The sequence below is a fragment of the Trichosurus vulpecula genome, chromosome 6 (genome assembly GCF_011100635.1).
Source record: "Trichosurus vulpecula isolate mTriVul1 chromosome 6, mTriVul1.pri, whole genome shotgun sequence".
Classification (NCBI taxonomy): Eukaryota; Metazoa; Chordata; class Mammalia; order Diprotodontia; family Phalangeridae; genus Trichosurus; species Trichosurus vulpecula.
The window spans coordinates 130,958,568-130,984,888 of record NC_050578.1 but is presented as its reverse complement, the minus strand read 5'-3'; the positions used below and the strand labels follow the sequence as shown (position 1 = coordinate 130,984,888).

The 26,321-nt window shown below is 38.2% G+C and overlaps 1 protein-coding gene across 1 annotated transcript in view; it reads left to right on the top strand.

Moving 5' to 3' along the window:
* The window catches only part of SPOCK3 (SPARC (osteonectin), cwcv and kazal like domains proteoglycan 3), a 448,691-nt gene that overhangs the window by 326,441 nt on the left and 95,929 nt on the right, over positions 1-26,321 (top strand). The window contains exon 6 of the mRNA XM_036763292.1: positions 12,836-12,950. Within this exon, the coding sequence (XP_036619187.1) occupies positions 12,836-12,950 (115 nt within the window). The remainder of the gene's footprint in view (positions 1-12,835; positions 12,951-26,321) is intronic.

The following is a 26,321-nucleotide window of genomic DNA, read 5'->3' as shown; positions in this document are numbered from 1 at the left end:
TTCACCAAAAGTTCAATTTTATTGCTTATTTTCTTAGTTTTATTTATAAGTTCAATAATTTTTATTTCAATTTTATTAATCTCTCTTTTGGTTTTCAGTATTTCTAATTTTGTATTTACTTGGGGGTTTTCAGTTTCTTCTTTTTCTTGCTTTTTCAGTTGCATGCCAAATTCATTTTTCCCATTTTTATCTATTTTATTCATTTAAGCATTTAGGGACATAAAACTTCCACTAAGAACTGCTTTTGCTCCATCCCATAAGTTTTGGTATATTGTCTCATTATTGTCATTCTCTTGATTGAAGTTACTGATAGTCTCTATATTTTTTTTTCTTTGACCAACTCATTCTTTAGGATTAAATTATTTAGTTTCCAATTAATTCTTAATCTATCATTCCATGGTCCTTTATTGCAAATAATTTTTATTGCATCATGACCTGAAAAGTATTCATTGAATATTTTTGCCTTGCTGCACTAGATAGTGAGGTTTTTTACGCGCTAATACATGGTCAATTAATGTATTTGTGCTATGTACCACTGAGAAAAATGTATATTCAGTTAAATCCCAAATCAGTTTTGTCCAGAGGTCTACCATATCTACCATTTTCTAAAATTCTGTTCACCTCCTTAACTTCCTCCTTTTTTATTTTGAGGTTAGATTTATCAAGTGCAGAGAGGGGGAGGTTGAGGTCCCCCACTAGTATAATGTGGGTGTCTATTTCTTCCTGTAACTCCCTTAATTTCTCCTCTAAGAATTTGGATGCTATACCACTTGGTACATAGACGTTAAATAATGATATTACTTCATTGTCTATGGTGCCTTTTAGAAGGATATACTTCCTTATCTCTTTTAATTAGATCTATCTCTGTTTTAGCTTTGTCTGAGATTGTTTGCTACCCCTGATTTTTTTTTACTTCAACTGAAGCATAATATATTCTACTCCAGTCTTTGACCTTTGCCTGTGTGTATCTACGTTTCAAATCTGTTGCTTATATACAACATATTGTAGGATTATGGTTTTCAATCAATTCTGCTATCCGTCTCCATTTTATGTGAGAGTTCATCCCATTCACATTCACAATTTTGATTACTATCTGTGTCTTTTTTTCCATCCTCTTTCTATCCATTTTTGTTTTTATTTCTCCCTTCCCCTCCTCAAAAGAGTTTTGCTTTTGACCACTGCCTCCCTCCATATTACTTCCATTTCAAACCCCCATCTTACACTTTTTCCTTACTACGTCTTCCCTCCCTTGTAATGGCCCCCCATTTTCTTTCCCCTTTCTGTTCCTACTACCTGTAGTGCATTTTTGATTTCAGTGCTTGACAGAGTATTTTATTCCCTCCTTGAACCAAATCCAATGAGTAAAGCTCGAACACTGCTCTTCTCCTTACTTTATTTACCTCTCGTATAATGTTTTTGTGCCTCTTCATGTGATGTAATTTACTCTCTTCTTCCTCCTCCTTACCTGTTCTTCCATTACAATCCCTTTTCATCAATTAATTTAGGTTTTTACCATCACATCAGTTAATTTATACCAATACAGTATGTCTCTGTATATCTCTTTTAAGTGTAGTACTAACTATACCATTCTCAAAATTAGTAAATATCATCCTTCTGTATAGGGATGTAGACAAGTTTCCCTTTGTTGAAAAATCAAGATTTTTTTCTCCATTTACCTTTTTGTGCCTTTGCATCCCTTGATTATGTTTTTTTATCATCACATCAGTTACTTCATGCTGACATCCTCAGTCTATGTACGTCTCTTTTAATTGCTGTAATAACTGTACCATTCTCAAGATTGACATATATATATATATATATATATGCATATATATATATATATATATAAACAATTCAATCCTATTTAAGGATGTAAGCAATTTGCCCTTATTGAATAACAAGTTTTTTTTTCTCCCTGTTTACGTTTTTATGTCTCTCCTGAATTTTGTGTTTGAAGATCAAAGTTTCCATCGAGTTCTGTCCTTTTCATCAGGAAGGTCTGGAATTCCCTTATTTCATTGAGTGTCCATCTTCTTGCCTGAAAACTTATGCTCACTTTTGTTGTGCTGGTGATCCTTGGTTGTAATCTAAGCTCCCTTGCCTTTCGCAAATATCATATTCCAATACCTCCTATCTTTTAAGGTAGAAGCTTCAAGGTCTTGCGTGATCCTGACTATACTTACAAGATATTTACATTGTTTCATTCTGGCTGCTTGCAGTATTTTATCCTTGACTTGATAATTCTGGAATTTGGCTACAATATGCCTTGGAGTTTTCAATTTGGGATCTCTTTCAGCAGGTGATTGGTGGATTCTTTCTATGACTATTTTACTCTCTGGTTCTAGTACCTTAGGGTAGTTTTCCTTGATGATTTCTTGGAAGATACTGTCCAGGCTCTTTTTTTTATCATGTCTTTCTGGTAGACCAATAATTCTTAGATAATATCTCAATCTATTTTCCAAGTCAATTTTTTCCCAATCAGATATTTCATGTTTTCTGCTATTTTTTTCTTCTTTAGCTTTTGTTTGACTGATTCTCGATGTCTCATAAAGTCATCAGCTTCTCCTTGCCCAATTATAATTTTTAACTAATTATTTTCTTCATTTAGCTTTTGTACCTCTTCTCAATTTGGTTAATTTTACTTTCCAAGGAGTTATTTTCTCCAATTAGATTTTGTACCTCCTTAACCATTTTGCCAATTTTACTTTTTAAATATTTGTTCTCATCAGTGAATATTTTTCCATATTTTTTTTCTTTTGCCTCTAATTAGGTCTTTTAAAATCCTCTTTGAACTCTTCCAGTAAAGCTTTTTTGGCTTGAGACCAGTTTATATTCCCTTTCAAGGTTTCCGATGTGGATGTAGTATCAATACTGTCTTCTTCTGAATTGGTGTTTTAAGCTTCCATCTCCGTAATAAGGTTCAATACTCCTTGGTTTTCTGGATTGCTTCTTCATAGTGGTTGACTTTTTCCTTGCTTTTAAAGTAAATCTCTGGTTCTGAAGCACAGGGGTCTCTATCTCAAGCTTCTGGTGCTGGGAGCTGGGGCCTGGTTACTGACTTTGTATGCCGTGTCCTCTGGTTTTGTCAGCTAGATGCTATGCAATGTGGTCACTCAACTGGTGCTGAGCTGGAGCTGGCTGCAGTATGAAGGTAGAAGTCAGGTGGATGCCTTTCTGAGTTCTGCTGAATTACACTGAAACTCTGGGTGTGAGATGTGGGGGAGGGGTGGTCTGACTGCTGGAAGTCTCCTCTTCCCCTCGGGCTCTGCTACAGCATGAATGGTCCTCAGCAGTTGTCTGTGCTGGTGTCTGCCACTTACTCTGGCTGTGTGAAGAGATGTCTGGGATTCTGGTCTTGACACTTGTGAGCTCCACCACCTTGTGGCTCAGGAACTCCTGCTGGTCTACTGAGGTGGGACATTTTGAGACATCTCACTTCCTGAACTAGTCCCCTTCTGCCACCACAAGAGGGGCCCTTTCCCCAGCTTCCAGAGGTAAAAGGTTACTGAAGTCCCCCTTTTGGCTCCTCTATTCCAGGATTTCTCCCAGGGGAGTTTTCTCTGGTTGAGGAGGGGAGTGATAAGAGACTGGTCATCATGGCTCCCAGAAGTTTTAAAAGGTGAGTTTCAAACCCTTTAGATTGTGGGTGATAGCCCCAGGACTAGCTGCTGCCATGGCTTTTGGCTCTTCACTTCTGTCTCACGTAGCTCAGACAGACTAGCATCCTGGGTTCAGATTCCTGGGGAATGCCACCATAGCTGGTTATTCATCCCCTGGCCTGCTCCCGCTCCTGCTCCAGTATTGTTTAGTTTCACTCACCCAGCATTCTCCCAGCCTATTACTCTGGCTGAGTTCTGCAGCTGCTCCCACTTTGGTATGTTTGAGTGCAGTTCTGTGTGCTTGGCACTCCCCCAGCCTGCAGATGCATCCTGCTGAACCTGTGGACTCTCCTGGCTTTGAACTCTGCCACACTCAGTCTACTATTGACTTCGATCTCTCTTAAATGTGCTCAGATTCACTTTTTTTTTTTAAATTCCATTTAAAGTTATTGTAGACACCATAAAATATTTGGGAGTCTGCTTGCCAAGACAAACCCAGGGCTTATATAAACATAATTACAAAACACTTTTCAAACAAATAAAGTCAAATCTAAATAAACAGAAAAACATCAGTTACTCATGGTTAGGCTGAGCTAATAAAAAAATGACAATTTTTCCTAAATTAATTTACTTACTCAGCGCCATACTAACTGAACTACCAAAAATTATTTTACAGAGCTGTATAAAACAATAACAAAATTCATCCGGAAGAACAAGAGGTCCAGAATATCTAGGGTATTATTGAAAAGAAATGCTAGGGAAGGTGCCTTAACCATACCAGATACTAAACTGTACTATGAAGCAGCAGTCATCGAAACTACTTCGTAGTGGCTAAGAAATAGAGTGGTGGATCAGTGGAATAGGTTAGGTACACAATACATAGTAGTCAACAACTATAAGAATCTATTCTTTGATAAACCCAAAGAATCCAGCTTCTGGGCTAACAATTCACTATTTCAAAAAAAATGCTGGGAAAATTGGAAAATAGTAGGGCAGAAACTTGGCATAGACCAGTATCTTATACCTTCTATGAAAATAAAGTCAAAATGGGTTCATGATTTAGGAATAGATGCTGATACTATAAGCAATTTGGGAGAGCAAGGAATAGTTTACCTATCAGATCGATGGGAAAGGAAAGAATTCATGACACAACAAGAGATAGAGATCATTACAAAATGCAGAATGGATAATTTTATGTTAAATTGAAAGTTTTTGTATAAAAAAGCCATTGCAACCAAGATTAGGAGGGAAGCAGGAAATTGAGAGAAAATCTTTACAACCAGTGTCTCTGATAAAGGCCTCATCTCTAAAATATACAGGGAACTGAACCAAATTTATAGGAATACAAATCATTCCCCAATTGAGAAATGGTCAAAGGATATGAACAAGCAGTTTACAGAGGAAGAAATTAAAGATATCTATGGGCATATGAAAAAATGCTCTAAATCATTATTTTTTTAATTTAAATTTATTTATTTAACATATTTAGTTTTCAGCATTGATTTTCACAAGAGTTTGAATTACAAATTTTCTCCCCATTTCTACCCTCCCCCCCACTCCAAGATGGCATATATTCTGGTTGCCCTGTTCCCCAGTCAGCCCTCCCCTCTATTATCCCACTTCCCTCCCATCCCCTTTTCCCTTCCTTTCTTGTAGGGCAAGATAAATTTCTATGCCCCATTGCCTGTGTATCTTATTTTCTAGTTGCATGCAAAAACTTTTTTTTTGTTTTTGAACATCTGTTTTTAAAACTTTGAGTTCCAAATTCCCTCCTCTCTTCCCTTCTCACCCACCCTCCCTAAGAAGTCAAGCAATTCAACATAGGCCACATGTGTAACATTATGTATAACCCTTCCACAATACTCATGTTGTGAAAGACTAACTATATTTTGCTCCTTCCCAACCCATCCCCCTTTATTGAATTTTCTCCCTTGACCCTGTCCCCTTTCGAAAGTATTTGTTTTGGATTACCTCCACCCCCATCTGCCCTCCCCTCCATCATTCCTCCCCTTTTATTTATCTTCCTCCCTCTCCTTTCCTGTGGGCTAAGATACCCAATTGGGTACGTATGGTATTCCCTCCTCAGGCCAAATCTGGTGAGAGCAAGGTTCACTCATTCCCCCCTCACCTGCCCTCTCCCCTCCTCCCACAGAACTGCTTCCTCTTGCCACCTTTATGCGAGATAATCCACCCCATTCTATCTCTCCCTATCTCCCTCTCTCAGTATGTTCCTCTCTCATCCCTTAATTTCATTTTATTTCTTTTAGATATCTTTCCTTCATCTTCAACTCACCCTGTGTCTGCTCTCTCTCTCTTTTATATATATATATATATACATATACATATATATACATATATATGCATATACATACAGATATATACATACATACACATTCACTTATATATACATATATATACATAAACCTATATATATATATATATATATATATATATATATGCATATTCCCTTCAGCCACCCTAATACTGAGGTCTCATGAATCATACATGTCATCTTTCCATGTAGGAATGTAAACAAAACATTTCAACTTTAGTAAGTCCCTTGCAATTTCTTTTTCTTGATTACCTTTTCATGCTTCTCTTGATTCTTGTGTTTGAAAGTCAAATTTTCTATTCAGCTCTGGTCTTTTCACTGAGAAAGCTTGAAAGTCCTCTATTTCATTGAAAATCCACATTTTGCCTTGGAGCATGATACTCAGTTTTGCTGGGTAGGTGATTCTAGGTTTTAATCCTAGCTCCATTGACCTCCGGAATATTGTATTCCAAGCCCTTCGATCTCTTAAGGTAGAAGCTGCCAGATCTTAGGTTATTCTGATTGGGTTTTCACAATACTCAAATTGTTTCTCTCTGGCTGCTTGCAGAATTTTCTCCTTGATCTGGGAGCTCTGGAACTTGGCGACAATATTCCTAGGAGATTTCTTTTTGGGATCTATTTGAGGAGGCGATCGATGGATTCTTTCAATTTCTATTTTGCCCTGTGGCTCTAGAATATCAGGGCAGTTCTCCTTGATAATTTCTTGAAAGATGATATCTAGGCTCTTTTTTTGATCGTGGCTTTCAGGTAGTCCAATAATTTTTAAATTATCTCTCCTGGATCTATTTTCCAGGTCAGTGGTTTTTCCAAGGAGATATTTCACATTGTCTTCCATTTTTTCATTCCTTTGGTTCTGTTTTATAATATCTTGATTTCTCATAAAGTCACTAGCTTCCACTTGCTCCAATCTCATTTTTAAAGTAGTATTTTCTTCAGTGGTCTTTTGGACCTCCTTTTCCATTTGGGTAATTCTGCTTTTCAAGGCATTCTTCTCCTCATTGGCTTTTTGGAGCTCTTTTGCCATTTGAGTTAGTCTATTTTTTAAGGTGTTGTTTTCTTCAGTGTATTTTTCAGTATATTTTTGGGTCCCCTTTAGCAAGTCATTGACTTGTTTTTCATGGTTTTCTCACATCCTTCTCATTTCTCTTCCCAATTTTTCCTCTACTTCTCTAACTTGCTTTTCCAAATCCTTTATGAGCTCTTCCATGGCTTGGGACCAGTTCATGTTTTTCTTGGAGGTTTCTGTTGTAGGCTCTTTGACTTTGTTAACTTCTGTCTGTATGTTTTGGTCTTCTTTGTCACCAAAGAAAGAATGCAAAGTCTGAGACTGAATCTGGGCGCGTTTTTGCTGCCTGGCCATATTCCCAACCAACTAACTTGACCCTTGAGTTTTTCATCAGGGTATGACTGCTTGTAGACTAAAGAGTTATATGTTCCACGTTTGGGGAGGAGGTGCCAGCTCTGTGACACCAGCACTACTCCTTCCCCAAGGACCCCCACCCCGGACTGGGCTTAGATCTTCAGCAGGCTGTGCACTCCTGCTCTGATCTACCACTTAATTCCTCCCACCAGGTGGGCCTGGGGCCAGAAGCAGCAGCAGCTGTAGCTGCCCCACCTCTGCTGCCCCAGGGGCTGGAAGCCGAACCTCGAACTCCTTCCACTCCCGCAGCTTTTCCCACTAACCTTCTCCACTGTCTTTGGTGTTTGTGGGTTGATAAGTCTGGTAACTGCCACAGCTCCTTGATTCAGGGCACTAGGGCTTGTTTTGCCTGGCTCCTGCTCTGGTTGGTGCTGGTGCCACCCACACTGTGCTCTGCTGCTCTCTGGTCTGCTCCCAGCTCCATGTGATGAACCTTATCCAGCGACCATCCAGGCTGTCTTGGGCTAGAGCCCTGCTTCCCTCTGCTATTTCGTGGGTTCTGCAGCTCTAGAATTTGTTCAGAACCATTTTTTATAGTTTTTTTGGAGGTACCTGGGGGGGGCGCTCATGCAAGTCCCTGCTTTCCTGCCCCTATCTTGGCTCTTCGCCACCCCAAACTATTGTCTTTTAGGTAAGGCAGGGAATGGTTAAAGGCTTATTTAGCCTGCCTCCTTTTGATCTGAGGGGAAAAGATCCACCCTTCTTTCCTCCTTATCTTTCTCTCTTCTACATTTAACAACTTGGCCAAAGCTGGAATGTGGGAGAGAGAAAGAGAGTATCTACCCACAACTCTTCAAGAGCCTCCAAACCCTTTCACTTTCAAAACCTCTATTCACACTGTGTAAGCAAACCAGACCTTCCCCAAACTCTCCACATATGCTCCTTTCCCCTACATGCCCAAACCTTCTTGCTTTTATTTATCCCTTCTGGCGGACTTTGATTAAAGCCCCTTTAAAACTACACACACCTTATTTCTTGCTAGTTCTGACTGGACCCTTTTCTTACCCTCTCCAAATTGCCTTTTCCATCATATAACCAACAATATAATATTTCACTCTCTCTCTCTTTCTCTCTCTCTGTCTCTCTCTCTCTCTCTCTCTCTCTCTCTCTCTCTCTCTCCCCCCCCCCCAACCCACTCCTCTGAAGAGACTGGAGTCAGGGAGGTTACAGGGTTTCAGATTACACACTCACTTCACAGAGAAACACAAACACACAACAGATACAGACAGAAAACAACAGGGAGAATTCCTGAACAAATTAGAAATCACCAGCATTTTTCCTTTCTCTTGTCTTTCCCTTTGTACTTTGGAAACTCCCAAGTAGCTAGTCTGGCCCCTAGTAGGATATCGTCCAAAACATTTGGAAAGGAACTATTTTGCTGACCACCTGCTTTTAAGATTTTGGCTCACTAGTTCTTGCTGTAGAGGCTCACAATATCTTGCCGTAAAGGCTCAACAGTTTTTGCCTTGTTAAGGCTCCCTCTCTCCAATTCTAACCCCCAACCTCCCATTGGCTGGGCTTCAGGACATACACTCTCTCTCACAAAAATCTACCCAGCAACAGAGGCTTTCACTGTTTACCACATAAGGCAATAAGGCGCACAAGCTAGTAGGAAGGAAACCATAGACAGGGATGGCATGTCTTTGATAATTTGTTTCTTTTCTGTGCTCAAAAACAGGGTCCAGGTGGCTGGGGGAGGTCTAGTACAATGCAGGGTATACTGAAAAACATGTTTTCACAAAGTTGGCTTGCTGCAGGTATTGTTTTGTATAAGGGGTACATTTTGGTAGAACGGGAGACACAAGAAATCATTAACCCTTTGAGGAGGCTTCACCTTCTGAGAGATCATCTTTCGCATCATGATTCATTCCATTGGTCATAATGCTTCTTTACAACTTGACTATTGTGTAAATAAGTTTAATGTGAAGTTATATGTAGACGATATATCAGATTCCATGCCGTCTTGGGGAGGAGGCAGGGGGAAGAAAATCTGGAACTCAAACTCATGAGGAACTGAGTGTTGTAAACTAAAAATAAAAAATTTTAATTTAAAAAAATGCATGTTTAGACTTGCTTAAACATTTTACTTCTGATTCACTCAAAAAAAAGGAAAGGAGTTAAGTGGTCTGGGGTGGGTTGAGAGCCATAGTGAAAGGACTAAGTTGTCTGGGGTGAGTCAAGAAATATGTTAAAAGAGTATTAAGTGGTCTGCAGTGGGCTGAAAACCACTGTGAAAGGACTATTGAGTATCTATGTGGGCTGGAATGGGCCAGATGCCTTGAGCAAGATTCCACTGATCTGGGCTGCTGATATGTGTGGGAAAATTCAGCGACTGGATTGCTGAAATGTATGGGAAAATTCAGGTTCCAGGTCCCATCACCCCCTCAAATAGGTATTCAAAAGATACTATAATATTATTTGGCTCTTTGGGGGTCCTTGAAGAAGTCTACAGATAATATTCTAAAACCATTAACAACAATCTGAGTGGGATACAGTGAAGACCCCTCAGGGGAACCTAGACATATGGAACTCCCAAGATGCTACAATACCCCACACCTGGCCCCACTTTGATACTACACGCAACTTTACTGTCTGAACAAGATTAGCTACAGAATATCCCAGGCAAAACTCCCAAGGCTAGTGGCCTGAAAAGGTGGAGATTAGATTTGTGCAGATGTTGTAGAATGATGATAGGCACACAGAACACAGATAGCCACACCTGTCTGTACTCTTTTTCAATGTCTCTCTGTACTTTTTCCATATCTCATTGTACTGTTCTTCAATGCCATGGGGAGGGAGGGGAAATTCCACTTTTCGACTGTACCCTCAAAAGCTCATGGCTGTGAGTCAAGAGGAAGGGGGTTTGGAAAAAGGGGGGTTGCAGTCAGGGTCTATAAAAAGTCTGTTCTTTTTGCATATGGTGCGATCTGACACTGTGAGCATTCTCTGTGTGAGTCACCCTTTCTCAAGATCATAATAAAACTCTTTTCTGCTCTCTACCTTGAGAAGCCTCTGACTTTAATTTGAGTAAGGGTCTCTGTCCCACACAAATCTAACTCAAATGATAGTATTTTCTCATTTTAAAGATAAGGAGTTTGATGCTCAGATAGATAAATCAATTTGACCAAATGCCAAGTAAAATATGGACTCAGAAGCAAGTGTGTCTAATTCTAAATGGACTGTTCTTTCCTCCACACTATATTTCACTTCCTTTTGGATGAGAATTCCCTAACTACAGATTATGTGAAATCTTAAAACCTTTAATTTTTAATTAAGTTTATCAAAACTAAATTAAAATCTTAAAAATGTTTATTTTATGCACACTATTCATAGTCTGAATGCTGTGAAGTGGTCCAGTACATGATTCTTTTTGTGCTTACTTATGTATCTGGAAGGCCAGGCTCACACTGATCTATGTAACACAACATTAGTAATCTGTAATTACATAGATTACTTAAATACTCATGTTACTCATCCATTATCTTATTCAGTACTTTTAAGCATCTACTACGTGTGAGATATCAGGAGCAATATAGTGAAAAGACCACTGAACATGGAGCTAAAAGGGCAAGCTTCTTGTTATATAGATGCCTCTGAAAAGCTTATCATCACAGTGTACATGTTGCTTAGTCTCTATAAGTCTCTGTTTTCCTTTCCTTAAGATGAAGTTACTAGACTATGTTATTATGAATGTCATGACAAACTTGAAAATTTAATGTAAGAGTCAATTATTAATTACTTACTATGTGGCAGGCATGTTGCTATGGTTTATAAGAGGACCATGACATCAGGGAGATGATGACATGACTTTCAAGTGAGTTGGATTTCAATGAGGGAGGGCTATGCAAAGTCTCCAGCCTCACTTCCTCCTCTAGAGCCTCTGGGTCTAGTGGCCAGATATATATCAGGACAACTGGAGATGGTCCAGGATGCAATGGGAGACCTTGAGCTTTTTAAGCTAGGTCTTTTCAATTTCTCATGTTGTGACAGGCAATGCCCATTCGATGAATAGGCCTCTTGAAGAATTCAGTCAAGGCATGACCTCCTTAATTAAAAAAAAATCAAACTGGAAAGAGAAGATTCTTGGGGTTGCTGGCCAAAAGAGAAACAGTTACTATTTACATTCGCTCTGGGCCAGGGCCCAAAAATTAACCATTAAGCAGTGCTTGGGCCTTTCCCCAGTCCTACCTTCCAGGGGTGTAGGTGTTGACAGTGGTGGCATGGTGCACTGTGGGATAGGGAGCGATCACCTTGGGAGGCAGCATGATGGACGTGAGATTGTTCAATGGAACGAGTGCAGAACAGGACAATCATTTCAGCAATAAACAGAAGAAGTTACTGAGGCAGTTGAAGTTTGAAGAATGTCTTGAATAAAAGGTAGATATGAACAAAGTAAATTTGGAGGTGATTAAGCCTTGGATTACAAAACAAGTAACAGAATTTCTTGGATTTGAGGATGATGTAGTAATTGAATTCATATTCAACCAGCTGGAAGTGAAGAATCAAGATTCCAAAATGATACAGATTAACCTGAGTTCTTGAATGGAAAAAAATGCTAGAGAATGTATGAGATAGCTATGGCCCCTGTTGTTGAGCACACAGGAAAATATTGCTGGGAACTAAAGCAGTGCTTGATCAGGGAGGAAACTATTGTCCAATCAATGAGATCCAGAGTGAACTGGATTTAAGGCTTGATCTTTGAGAAAGAAATCTAGCCGGTAAACCTCAAGTTAACTAGGGGGACTTCGGCCATCAAAATTTACATTCCTTTCATCAGAGAACCCTCAGTTATGGGCATGATGGGAGATGGAGAGGGACTGTTAATTACTGAGCATATGATAACAAGGAAACAAAACTATCTTTGCCCTGAAGAAGATATTATACCAATTAAAGAAGACAACACATATAAAGAAACAGCAGTTAGAAGTGCAAGGGATACATGCTCTGTTCATCACTTTATTATTTTGATCAATTTTTATGCAACATCATCACCACCATCAAGATGAATTAGAATTCATCCAAGCATTGAAGAGTTCACAGACTTGTACAGTAGATAACATATGTACAAAAATAACTGTAATACAAGCAGCAGTGTATCCACTTGTGACAGGACTGTACAAATGCAACATCTAGCCTTATCTGTATCCTTTCTAATTGAGAGGCTGAGTTGAGTCAGCGTAATGTTAAAAATAATTAAACTTAATTTAATAACAATTGTTGTTTGGCTATTTGAGAACAGTTAACTTAAGAACAATTGCAGAAGTCTATATATGACTTCCCTATGAATGCACCTAGCTCTTACCAAGCGTTGAAAAGCCATAATTGCTGCCTGCTTTCTGTTTAGAGATATTACAGATATAGACAGGTTTCCAGATTGTGTATTTACCTAATAAAATGCTGAATAAGGATCGAAAGCTTTTCTACTGAAATTTCGTGACTTGAATCTGTCTATATTACAAATCATCATTTTCTCTCTTATTACAGTGCAAGCTAGAGTATCAAGCGTGTGTCTTGGGAAAAGAGATCTCAGTCAAGTGTGAAAGACGGTGCCCTTGCCCTCCAGATAAATCCACAACTGTAGTCAGAAATGATAAGAGAGGTAAGTAATGAAGATCTATGTTGTTTTTTTTTTTCTTTCAGAAAGTGATATGAGATGGAAAATATGAGCTTATTCATCACAGATGGTGATGTATTATTCCAAACTGATTCTAGTAAAATGCACTATTTTGCAACAAATTTTGAGTAATCAAATTTCTTGCAATGATATAAATATAGATCTATATAGAGTGTATATGTGTATATATATTTGTATGTATAATGTATGTGAATATATATACATATTAGACACACATTACCAATTTGTAATATTTTATAATTTGTTAAATTACATGTGTTTTGTGTTCTTATATTAATAATTGCTGCCAATGATATTTATATTCAAATTAGTCATTGATTAAATGGCTGTATGTAACTATTTTTCTTCCTTACTCGTTGTGTAAAAACAAAAAAAGGGGGCAGTTACTTCGATCATTCTTTTGATGATTTGTGAAATCGATGTTTACTTGACACCAACAGTTTCATTTTGAAGAAAAAGAGATCAGAGGGAAAAGTAGTGATAAAATGTGTTGGGTGCTTATCTTGTAATGTATACACAGATAATAATCGTGTACTTGCTTTCGACAACAGTTTTCTTGCTATGAATTTTTAAAATTCTTTAAAACTTTTTTTCAATTAACAATATTTTCTTTTTTTCCCCTCATCTCTCCCATTTGAAAAGTCAAAAGAGCAATCTTTTATTAAGCACTTACTATGTGTGTCAGGTACTGGAGATACAAATATAAATAAAAACAAAGACAGCCCCTGCTCTTAAAGAGCTTCCATTCTAAAGGGAGCACAAAGAAAAGTAGGAGGTAGGCGGGAGATAGAATGTGAAGGTACTGAAGCAGGAGCTTAAGGAGTCAGAAGCAGAACCCTAACATGAAGTCATGAAATTAGCTGATCTAGGCACTTCCTCAAATGATGTTTTCTAGAGGACCTGATCAATCAGAGATAGAGGCTGCAGGGGCAGAGGATCTTCTAGGATGAAAATGCCACAGGGAAAGAGGGATCTTATGAGGTGGGAAGGCTACTGGAGAATAATGGAGAAAGAAATCTAGAGAGTCAGGAGTGGAGAAGATGAAGTGGCAGAGTAAAATAAAAGCATTTGTCCATGTCCAAAACACATGTCATATTCTGCAACCTGAGTCCCTCACCCTTATTTCAAGAGATAGGTAGCATGCTTCATCCTTTGTCCTCTGGAATCTTCAGAAAAACTGATTGCATTATCAGAATCCAGAAATCTTTCCAAATAATTTAGCTTTCCAGTGTTGTTCATTTATATAGCATTTTCCTGACTTTGCTCATTTTACTGTGTCAGCTCATACAGTTCTTCCCAGGTTTCTCTGAAATTATCACTTTCATATATATCTCTATATATGTGTGCATGTGTGTGTGTGTACATATATATATTCTTATGGCAGAATAGCATTCCGTTACCATCATATACTATAATTTTTCAGCCATTACTGAATTGATGGGCACCCTTTTAATTTCTAATTTTTGCCTTCATAAAAGAGCTGATATGAGTTTTGCGATTAGTGTAAACCCCTTTGTGGTGTTCAGGAGAAGGAGGGAACATACATTAATGTACTAAATTGGAAGATGATGGGTCAGTTGAAGAAGCAATTCTATGAGAACAGGAGAATAAACATAACTTCTATTAACTGGACTATTGCAAACTAACTCTCCGAGTTTCCTGTTTACCTAGCTCTCCTTCTCCTAGCTCTCTTTTTTCAGCCTTAATATTTCATTTAACTACTTCTTTGGAAAGTGTATTTGGGTCTGTCTGTTTCCTATGTCATATGCATTTTTTCCCTTCCTGCTCCTGTTTTCCTAGCGTATTGGTAATTAAGGTGGGACTTTTACTGTTTCGTCTTTTAGCACTTATTTAATCAAGTGCCCTTGAAGAGTCTGGCCTTTGTTTCTTTGATTGGATCAGGAGTCTTTGATGACCTCCTTGCCACAAGGGAAAGCCTGGTTCGCATGTGTTTGAGTCACATGTTTTTGATGCCTGAGGCTTTTAGGCCATATGGGTTTGAGACGAATGTTTGTGACACTTTTAGGTCACATGGGTTTGTGTCACATGTTGTGATGCCCTTCCACCCTGAACAGAATATATAAACCCAGAGGTTGGTGGTTCCCCTTGGGGCTCTCATTCATTGGAAGAGTGTCAGTATGGAGACTCTGGGTAGCCGTTAAGGAGCCCCCCAGCTTTGAAGAAACCCAGATGTTTGGTTTGGGGGCTCTCAGTCACTGGAAGAGTGGCATGGGACTCTGGGAAAGCCATAGTAACTGCCCCACCCCACCTGGCTTTGCTAACCCAGACCCATTGGTTCTTTGGTAACTATGAATTGTGATTTGGTCTGTTTATATTGTGTGTGATTGTAATTTCTTTGTATTTGCTCTGAAGTCCAGTTTGCTGGCTTTTCCTCCTGAACTAAGTGAATGATATTTGTATATGTGATTAAAGTGAGATTGTTAGCCCCTTAAAGTTACTTTCCTTAGTAAAGCAAATCGAAGAACCCATGCTGGCAGCTCTTGTTGCTTGTCTTCTTGGGTCTTACACCGCACAACAGGTGCTAGCCAAATGTTACATCTAGATATGAGATTTAAATAGAAATAAAAAGGAAAAAAAACCTCATGATACTGAGGGTTGTTTCTTATTTTTTGCATTGTGATATGCCATAGCAAAAGAACTCCCTACCTAGAGCCCTACCTTTTGGTGTTCAACTACCCTCTCTTAGAAGAGTTGGTCTTCCAACAGAAGACATAGTATGTCACTGGAATTGTACTTAAAGTTTTTCTAGACTGATAGAATCTGTACTCTGATGGGATAGCTTTTAAGCAGTCAGGGTCCCCACCATTAATAGTGAAACAACAGAATAGCATTTCATTGGATGACAGTTTGTAACAATTGTGTATATGAACCACATGTGTGATATGTGTGCATGTGTACTGTGTAGGACATTATTTCTTCTGTATTCATTTTTCAAATTGTTATTTATCCTTATACTTATTTCACATTTTTTTTACATTTAGAAACTTTTTCTTCAAACAAAAATGTTGAATTTTATGAGCTACATACGACTGGCATATGATTAAACAACATTGAGAATCAAGTGTAATAAATAAAAATATCCCCCTGTCATTGTAGTTTGCTAGATCAAATTTCCATCCAAGTTATAATATAAATCCTTTCTTCTTGTGGTTATTTCTAATTCTCATTATTTTCTGCAATAATTATAAATGTACTTGTCCTAGCTAGCCATAAAATTTGTTAAAAATGTCTATTACATTACAAAACTTCAGCAAGATTTCAATCCTAAAATTTACATTAAATAGGAACATATGGCTTGATGCAGCATAAAATAATTGTAAGTTCCCACTGTCTTAAAAAAGAGCTCACTACACTGTGGAGAAGAAAAGGTAACACATCTTTGAAGACCCAGTGTGAATAAACAATAATTATTCTTCATATTGCTTAAATTTTTATCAGTCTGTTTTTTATTACTATGTCAAGAAATAAACCTTTTAATGACACATCATTGGGGATAAAGATAATTTTGGTTCTGATGTTGAAAGAGATGCTTAGAGAATTTAAACTAATCCCACACTTACATATTATCAGGACAAAGCTAATATGAGGTTTTTCCTGCTGCTATGGAAAAGCAGTATGGGGAAATTTGAACGACATTCATAAGAAATGTAAAAAAGAGTTGAGTATCATTTTTAATCTGTCAGCTGTCATTTACATTAGAAGTACACACTCCAGAAGCTGCTGTGTGTATAAAAATCTATTCTTTAAAAAAGAAAAAGAAAATCTCAGAAAACTGAGGAACAAGCTAGTAAAGCTGAACTATTACATCTTGAGTTTCAAAATGTTATTTAAAAGACTAGGTTGTCACGGTGAAAACTGGAAGTTTATTTTGTTTTAAAATATTTCTCTTTTCAAGGAAAGATAAATCCCATTGAAGTTAACTCATTATAGATGCAACTTACAAAGGGATAAAGCTATTGTTGTTTAGTCATTTTTCAATCATGTCCTACTCTTTGTGACCCTTTTTGGGGTTTTCTTGACAAAGATACTGCAATGGTTTGCCACTTCCTTCTCTAGCTCATTTTACAGATGAGGAAACTGAGGCCAGCAGGTTATCTGATTTGCCCAAGGTCACACAGCAAATATGTATCTGAGACAAGATCTGAGGTCAAGCCTTCTTGACTGCAGGCCTGACACTACACAGAGCCATCTACATTTTGCTAAATTTATACAACAGTATCGACTGGTATGAGCATATATACAGTAATGAACATGAGGCAGCCCAGATGTAGACACTGGTCCATGTGCAAAGGGACTGGCCAACATTTCCCCATTAGGACCCTGCACTGCTCAGACCTGTAAGGATTTTTAGATCTGATTTTTAACTCAGAAAAGCAGCAGGATAAATAACCACTGTCAAAGTATTAAATCATTCAGGTATCTCGATATGCCTCTCTTGCTCATGAAGACAAAGCCCTTCCAGGAATATGCATTGAGGGGTTTTGTGACAATGAGAACACAGAAAACTATTTTTGGAGGAGAAGGAAGCAAAGAATATATTAGACTCTAATTTCTTTTTTTGAGAGGGGAAGGCAGGGCAATTGGGGTTAAGTGACTTGCCCAAGGTCACACAGCTAGTAAGGGTGTCAAGTGTCTGAGGCCAGATTTGAACTCAGGTCCTCTTGACTCCAAGGCTGGTGCTCTACTCACTGCACCACCTAGCTTCCTCTAGACTCTTAATTTCAAGATAAATTTCCTTATAAAGAATGCAGTGAGAATGGCTACAATTATAAATGATGGGTAAAGACTGGTAGAATTACTTGTGAAGCACTCTGATGAGACTGATGTAGCTGTATTCAAGTGTGTTTTCCTGGAGAGGTGGTGTGATTTAGTATCTAGAGTGCCAGTCAAGGACTCAGAATGCCCTGGGTCTAAATTCCAACTGTGACTCTTATTAGACATGTTTCCATGGGCAATCCCTCAGTCAGGCAACACTTAAGTCAGATTTAAGTCACAAGTTGTGATCTTTGATCTTCATAGGTGGAAGGAATTCCCTAAACAGCCAAAAAACTTTCATTCTAAATTTTCTTCTAATAAGTTCTCTCTAATGTCTTGCACCCTTATTCACTAATATTCCTTATTCAAGAACGTGGGAAAACCATGCCAGTTTGAAGCCTGTGTTTAGGTGTTTGTTGGAAAAGCTTGCTAGGTTTAATGCTTCATAATGTTCTTTGGGAAATTCATTATATGCATCTCACTTTGGAGTCTACCAGTTGATTGGTTTTATTATCAAAGCCCATATACCTTCACATCCAAGTTATTTAGGGAAGCAAAAAAAATAAAAGAAAAAGAAAAGAAAAGAAACTTTTATATTGTGCATATGTTTGCTTTTCTCATATGAATTGTATGACTGAGAAAAGCCGTAATATTTCAGAGAGAGTTATAGTTAAACCTAAGTCAATAATTTTGTTGTCCAGCATTGTACTTGATTGATAATACAGTGGATGGAACCTTCCATTTGAAACTTATTTTTCTACCTGATAGATTTTCCAACTCAGAAATTATTGTTACTGCATTCTACAGTGCCATTTAAATTGGACATTTGTAGGTGGACCAAGAATGGAATGTTCTAATACTCTGGCATTTCAAATGTAATAACTATTGTCAGAGAGCTCTAGCAGAGGATTGGGGACAGGGGGGCTTCATTGGGCAGGTTGGAGCCTTTGAAGAAGCAAGAACAAAGAAATGGTAAAGCCTTATTAGGACAAGAGAGAAGCCCCCATTTATATAGAACTTTATGCTATGAAAATTGCTTTACAAATGTTATCCAACGTGATGCATATAAACTATTTTATACTATTTAGTCTGAAGAAGAGAAAATTTAGAGATGGCATGATAGCTGTCTGCAAGTATTTGAAGGCTTGCCACACTAGAATAGTAACAGTTCCTTTGGAGAAGAAAGCTCAAATCATAGATACAAAACATCAGGATGTAAGTGTAGGGAACAAGAAAAAAATCATAATTTAGACAGGAGGGAATTCAATCTTTTCATTTGACAGATAAGGAAACAAAAGACTTAACAGGAAGGTTAAATGTTTTCTTTACCATAATATGTCTAGTTAATGACAGCTAGAGTGAGAACCCAGGTCTCCTAATTCCAAGTTCACTTCTTTCTATTATGATATTCTATGCTATATCCCAAATAGCCTCAGGTTTAGAAGTCTGAGGGACAGGGATGATGAATGTACCCATTAATGGTGATGGTGAAGTTTGGAAAAGATACATAGCAGGTGGGTAAATAAGTTCATTGTTTTTTTAATATGTTATCAGCAATCAGCAACATTGATTAGTAAGAAACAGGAAAAAAATAAAATCTGAGTGTGGAAATACATATTTCATATGATGAGTTATTTGAGAGAATGGGTATATTGAAGGAAGAAAAGAGGACTGTTCCTTGGAGAATTATCATAATTCAAGAATAAGAAGGAAAAGGAATAAGAAAAAAGTACAATGCTTGGCACATTATAATAATAATCTTTTTTCTTCTTTGCATTAACATTAAATAGGATAAAATATATTTATGTGACTGCTGCTGACAGGTCAATATAACATAGGTTGGGATGAGTTGACAATTCCTCCAGTTCATTGAATTTGAGAATTATGAACCTTACCCGAAAGACATAAATGAATGGATTTATAAATGTTCCTTTCTGGTTTATTGAAGATTTTGAATAATTACATTTTGACGAGGTTTCCTAGCATCTGTGTTTTTTGAATTTTTATCTCCAGTATGAAGCACAGTGTCTGGCACATAGTACTTTATCAGGTTTATTTTAATGGAATGTCAGTTAACAATCAGGCTATAAGATGAAGAGTGTAAAAAGTGAGGCAATGATTACCTTACTATATGGGGTCTATGAAAATGATCCCTTAAATTTTTATTTTCTACAGTTTTTTCTGAAGCATGCATGTGATGGCATTAAATGATTCACTGGTTGTTTTATGTGAGATGGAATGTTATCCAAATCAGTATAAGCTATAAAATAAATATCAAACTACTTTGACCATTATGTATGATCATTAAAAAGCATTTACCGTCGTACCCTTCTCCCACAGAAAACTTTCAATTAGGCCAGTCTGTCAAATATTGGAACTTTACCATGAATTGCAGCCTTGCATAAGTTATTTTATCAGTTCCTTGAGTATGAGGTAAGTCTTTTAAAAATAAGCAAAAAGCTGGTTGTCATATCAACATAGCCTTCAATGTGTGAATTTTGCTTGGGAAATAATATCAAAATGTTACTGCCCTGGGTTATCACTTTATGTTAGTTTCATAGAATGCTAACATTGAAGTAATAATTCATGTGATGTGTTGGGTAGAGATTTATAATAAATTAAATTTCTGTCATTATGACAACTTTCAAATAGCAATGAACTAACTTGTAAGGAGGTATTTTTTTCAGGATTTATGCAATTATGAGATCAACTTTTCATTGTGATTCAAAGTAAGAACTAAAGAGTGTTGTTTGGGTATTGAAGTGGTCTTCTGGTCCCACATTTTTTGACCCAAAGCTTTCACACAATTTGCCACCTTAATATTCTGGAGTGGTATTTTCTATTCCTAATTTCCAGTTCAATGAAAAAACACCTAATAAACACCTACTGTATGCAAAAATCTATGCTGATTATTGAAGGAGATATATGCATGAATATGACAATACCCCTGCCAAATAGGGGGTTGTATTGGTAATTAAGGTAGGATTTTTTTTTACTGTTTTCTCTTTTAGAATGCTAAAGTAATCAAGGGCCTTTGATTAAGTCTTAGTGAAAAGCCCTACACCCACACCTTTTTGCAGGTTAGGTGTGAAGCCTTCAGGCCCTACAAGGGGTATATAAACTCAGAGGTTAGCATTTTCTTTGGGGCTCTTACTGGAAGAGGGTTGATGTGGAGACTCTGGGTAGCCACTGGAGTCCTCAGCTTTGAAGAAAACCCAGATGTTGGTGCTTTTTTTCTGGTAATGGTTGGTGTATTGCTTGGACAGACAGCTAGAAGCCTGTCTGCTGATTTGTGTTTATTTGCTCTGTTTATGCTGTCTCTGTTTGTAATTTCTGGTTGTATTTGCTCTGAAGTTCATAGTGCTAGCTTTTCCCCCTGAACTAAATGAATGGTATATGTCTGTTTGATTAAAGTGGGTTTGTAAACCCCTTAAACTTGCTTTCTTTAGAAAAGCAAATCAAAGAACTCATGCTAGTAGCCCTCCTGTGTGCTGCCATTGTTGGTACACAGTCACAGTAGCTGCTAGAAACATTGTTACACGGGTTTACAGTCCCATGGGGAAGATCAGTTCAATGCACAGGCATATGTACACAGACTATGATATCCCTTAGAAAAGTGATCCAGAGTGCTATGAGCATTCGGAAAAGAAAGAGAAGCTACAAGCTTCTTATGGACTTCATAGAGGACGTAAAAAAGTTAGATTTATTTAGCAGTTGCCCTAATCTTTACTATAGAATCTGCTACTTTTTTCAGGTATGGGAATTGACAAGTTACTCTGTATTTCTTTGGGTCTTAGAGAAATCAGGGGGAAAATGCATTGTCAATTTATCAGTCCAAATGTTCACTTGAAACTATAAGCTTGGAGGCAGAGCCAAGGTGGAGAAAAGCCAGTAACTCGCCTAAGCTATCCCCAAAACCCTGCCAAAAACTTTTAAATAATGCCATAAAACAATTCCTAGAGCTGCAGAACCCACAAAAGGACCAAGTAAAATAGTTCTCCTGCTAAAGACAACTTAGAAAGTCAGCAAGAAATGTATGTTGGACCTGGATGAGAGTTGTGGTTTGTCCTTCACTCTCAAAGAGGACCATGACATGAGGGACATGATGACATGACTTGCAATTAAGTTGGACTTGAGTGAGGGAGGGCTATGCAAAGTGAACAGTCTCACTTTCTCCTCCAGAGCCCCTGGGTCCTATGACCAGATATAGATAAGGACAACTGGAGATGGCCCAGAATGCAGTGGGAGACACCAGTCTTTTTAAGCTAAGGTCTATTTCAGGGTCTCACTTTGAATGAGGCAATGCCCATTTAGTGAATAGGCCTCTTTAAGAATTGAGTCAAGGGATGTCCCTTTTAATTTAAAAACCCTAAGGGTTCATGGCCAAAAGAGAAACAGTTACTATTGATATCCACTCTGAGCCAGGAGGGCCCCCAAAATAACCATTAAGCACCACTTGGACATATTGTTGTACAATCAATGATATCCAGAGTGAATTGGGTTTAAGGCATAGTCTTCTCAAAGAGAAGGAAATCTAACCAGTAAGCCCCAAGTTTTGGCCACCAAAATACACTTTACTTTGGAAGACAGTAGAACACAGTCTAGTGTAGGACAAACTAGCATAGATCTGACTCCAGCAAACCAGAAGCAGGCCTTGGGAGTGACTGAATCAGCAGTGGCAGTAGCTTCTTCTGAATTCTCAGCCCAATGGCTGCTTCCATAGTTGTCAGGCCCCAGATGGAAAGGGGGTAAAGATTACAGGGGTCTCTTTGCTACTGGACTCAGGACTCTGTGGCTTTGCCCATGCCCTGATCTGGGCTGCAATCCTGGGTGGCAGTCCCAGGGTGAGGAGGAGGACCAGAGCCTTTAGCCACAGTGGAAGAGAGACCCTTGTTACAGTTACAGGGCAGAAAAGTGTGCTTGTGGTCACTCAAGGGCCGGGAGGGTAGTAAATACACGTCTCCTTAGATCATACCACTTAGGAAGAACTGAAAACTTAGAGGTCCGTAGAAGTCTCTCTGAAAATAGCTACGCAAAACCCCTGAACCTTTGGACAGTGCACACTCCACCCTGGAATCAGAGCCCAAATTAACAAAGATTTAAAAATTAAGAAATAGATGTAAAAATGAGCGAACAACAGAAAAAAAAAATGTGACCACGAAAAGTTACTAAACATTCACTCAGAAGAAGAAAAGACTCACAACTCCTACATCCAAAGCCTACCAGAAAAATATGAATTGATCCCAGGCAATGGAAGAGCTCAAAAAGGATTTGTAATAATCACATGGTTTTGCTAGTTGTGTTGTTGATATGATCAATTATGCTGATAGTTCCGCAAATATTGAATCAGCGTTGCATTTCTGGAATAAATCCTACCTGATCATAGTGTATTATTTTCATGATAAGTAACTGCAATCTTTTTTCTTAATATTTTATTTCAAATTTTTACATCAGTATTCATTAGTGAAATTGGTCTGTAATTTTCTTTCTCTGTTTTGAATTTTCCTGGTTTAGGTATTGGTACCATATTTGTGTCATGAAAAGAATTTGGTAGGACTCCTTCACCTATTTTCCCAAATATTATAAAAAGTACGGAAATTAATTGTTCTTTAAATGTTTCATAGAATTCACACGTAAAACCATCTGGCCCTGGAGATTTTTTCCTAGGGAGTTCATTGATGGCTTGCTCAAATTCTTTTTTTCTGAGATGGGGTTTTTTAGGTATTTTATTTCCTCTTCTGTTAACCTGCACAATTTATATGTTTGTAAAATTCATCTGTTTCCCTCAGGTTGTCACATTTATGGGAATACAATTGGGCAAAATAATTACTAATTGTTGTTTTAATTACCTCTTCATTGGAGGTTTAAAAATAAAAATTAATTAATGATAAAAAAGAAAACTATTTTTATATGTAATTGGAAATGAAATACTGTTATGTGGACATTAAATACCCAGTTCATTTATAATGCTGTGATCTTTATGTTTATCAACAGATTATTTAAATTCATGGGAACATTGGGAAATAAAATCAACATACAGTAGTGTAATATTAAGCATGGCAAGACTTTTTATTTTTACTGTTTTCTCTTTTAGAATACTAAAACAATCAAGTGCCTTTGATTAAGTCTTGCTAGGTGCAAAGCCCCAGGCCCACACCCTTTTGCTGATTCCTAGTGAAGTGTTTGGGCCCTAAGAAGGGTATGTAAACTCAGAAGTTAGCATTTTGTTTGGGGCTTTCACTCCCTGGAAGAGTGTTGCTTTGGAGACTCTGGGTAGCTGCTGGAGCCCCCCAGCTTTGAAGAAAAGCCAGATATTCGTGCTTCTCTTTTTGGTAACTATGTATGTGATGTCTTGATCAGATAAAGTCTGTCTTTTGAATTGTGTTATTTGATCCATTGATATGTTCTGTTTGTAACTTCTGTTTGTGTTTTCTCCGAAGTGCAGGGTGCTGGCTTTTCCCCATGAACTAAGTGAGTGATATATGTATGTTTGATTAAAGTGAGATCATTAACCCCTTAAAGTTGCTTTCCTTAGAAAAGCAGGTCAAAGAACCTGTGCTGTCAGCTCTTGTTGCTGGTTGTGTTGGGTCTTACACCCCTACAGCAGCTGCTAGCTGCATTGTTGTTACAAGTAGGAAAGACACAGGCTAGTCATACCTGTCAATATAAATTAGTTTTAGTCAAGGAATCAAAAAACTCACCTAAGTTTTTCATAGACAATGGTTAATAATCTAATCATAACTATATTTTTATAATATAAATTTCAGCCTATAGTTCAAGTTTGAAGATAGTATTTATATCATACATTAAATTATTTTAATCATACTGAAAACACAATGGTTGGGGGCGGAGCCAAGACGGCAGCTGGAAAGCAGGGACTAGCGTGAGCTCCCCACCAAGTCCCTCCAAAAACCTATAAAAAATGGCTCTGAACCAATTCTAGAACTGCGGAACCCAAAAAATAGCAGAGGGAAGCATAGCTCCAGCCCAGGACAGCCTGGATGGTTGCTGGGTGCGGTCTTTCATGAGCGGAGCTGGGAGCGGAGCAGAGCCCAGCGTGGGCCGGGGCAGACCAAGTGGACCAGGAGCCGGACGGAGCATGCCCTAGCTCCCTGAATCAGTGAGCTGCAGCAGTTACCAGACTTCTCAACCCACAAACACCAAACACAACAGAGAAGGTTAGTAGGAAAAGCTTCTGGGGACAGGGGGATAGAGTTCACCATTCATCCACCACCCTGGGGGCAGTGAAGATGGGGCAGCTACAGAACTACAGCTGCAGTTGCTTCCAGGCCCCAGGCCCACATGGTGGGAGGAATTAAGTGGCGGATCAGAGCAGGAGTGCAGAGCCTGCTGAAGATCTAAGTCCAGTCCGGGTTGGGGGTTCTTGGGGAAGGAGGAGTGCTGGTGTGACAGAGCTGGCTGTAATACCTCTGAAATCAACAGCGCATCCCCCCAAGCTTGGAACATAGTACTCTTTACAAGCAGTCATACCGCGCTGAAAAACTCAAGGGTCAAGTAAGTTGGCTGGGAACATGGCCAGCCAGCGAAAAGGCATTCAGATTCAGACTCAGACTTTGGAATCTTATTTTGGTGACAAAGAAGACCAACACATACAGCCAGAAGAAGTCAACAAACTCAAAGAGCCTACAACAAAAGCCTCCAAGAAAAACATGAACTGGTCTCAGGCCATGGAAGAGCTCAAAGAGGATTTGGAAAAGCAAGTTAGAGAAGTAGAGGAAAAATTGGGAAGAGAAATGAGAAGGATGCGAGAAAACCATGAAAAACAAGTCAATGACTTGCTAAAGGAGACCCAAAAAATACTGAAAAATATACTGAAGAAAACAACACCTTAAAAAATAGACTAACTCAAATGGCAAAAGAGCTCCAAAAAGCCAATGAGGAGAAGAATGCCTTGAAAGGCAGAATTACCCAAATGGAAAAGAAGGTCCAAAAGACCACTGAAGAAAATACTACCTTAAAAATTAGATTGGAGCAAGTGGAAGCTAGTGACTATATGAGAAATCAAGACATTATAAAACAGAACCAAAGGAATGAAAAAATGGAAGACAATGTGAAATATCTCATTGGAAAAACCACTGACCTGTAAAATAGATCCAGGAGAGATAATTTAAAAATTATTGGACTACCTGAAAGCCATGATCAAAAAAAGAGCCTAGATATCATCTTTCAAGAAATTATCAAGGAGAACTGTCCTGATATTCTAGAGCCACAGGGCAAAAGAGAAATGGAAAGAATCCATCGATCACCTCCTCAAATAGATCGCAAAAAGAAATCTCCTAGGAATATTGTCGCCAAATTCCAGAGCTCCCAGATCAAGGAGAAAATATTGCAAGCAGCCAGAAAGAAACAATTTGAGTATTGTGGAAACACAATCAGAATAACCCAAGATCTGGCAGCTTCTACATTAAGAGATCGAAGGGCTTGGAATACAATATTCCGGAGGTCAGTAGAGCTAGGATTAAAACCAAGAATCACCTACCCAGCAAAACTGAGTATCATGCTCCAAGGCAAAATATGGATTTTCAATAAAATGGAGGA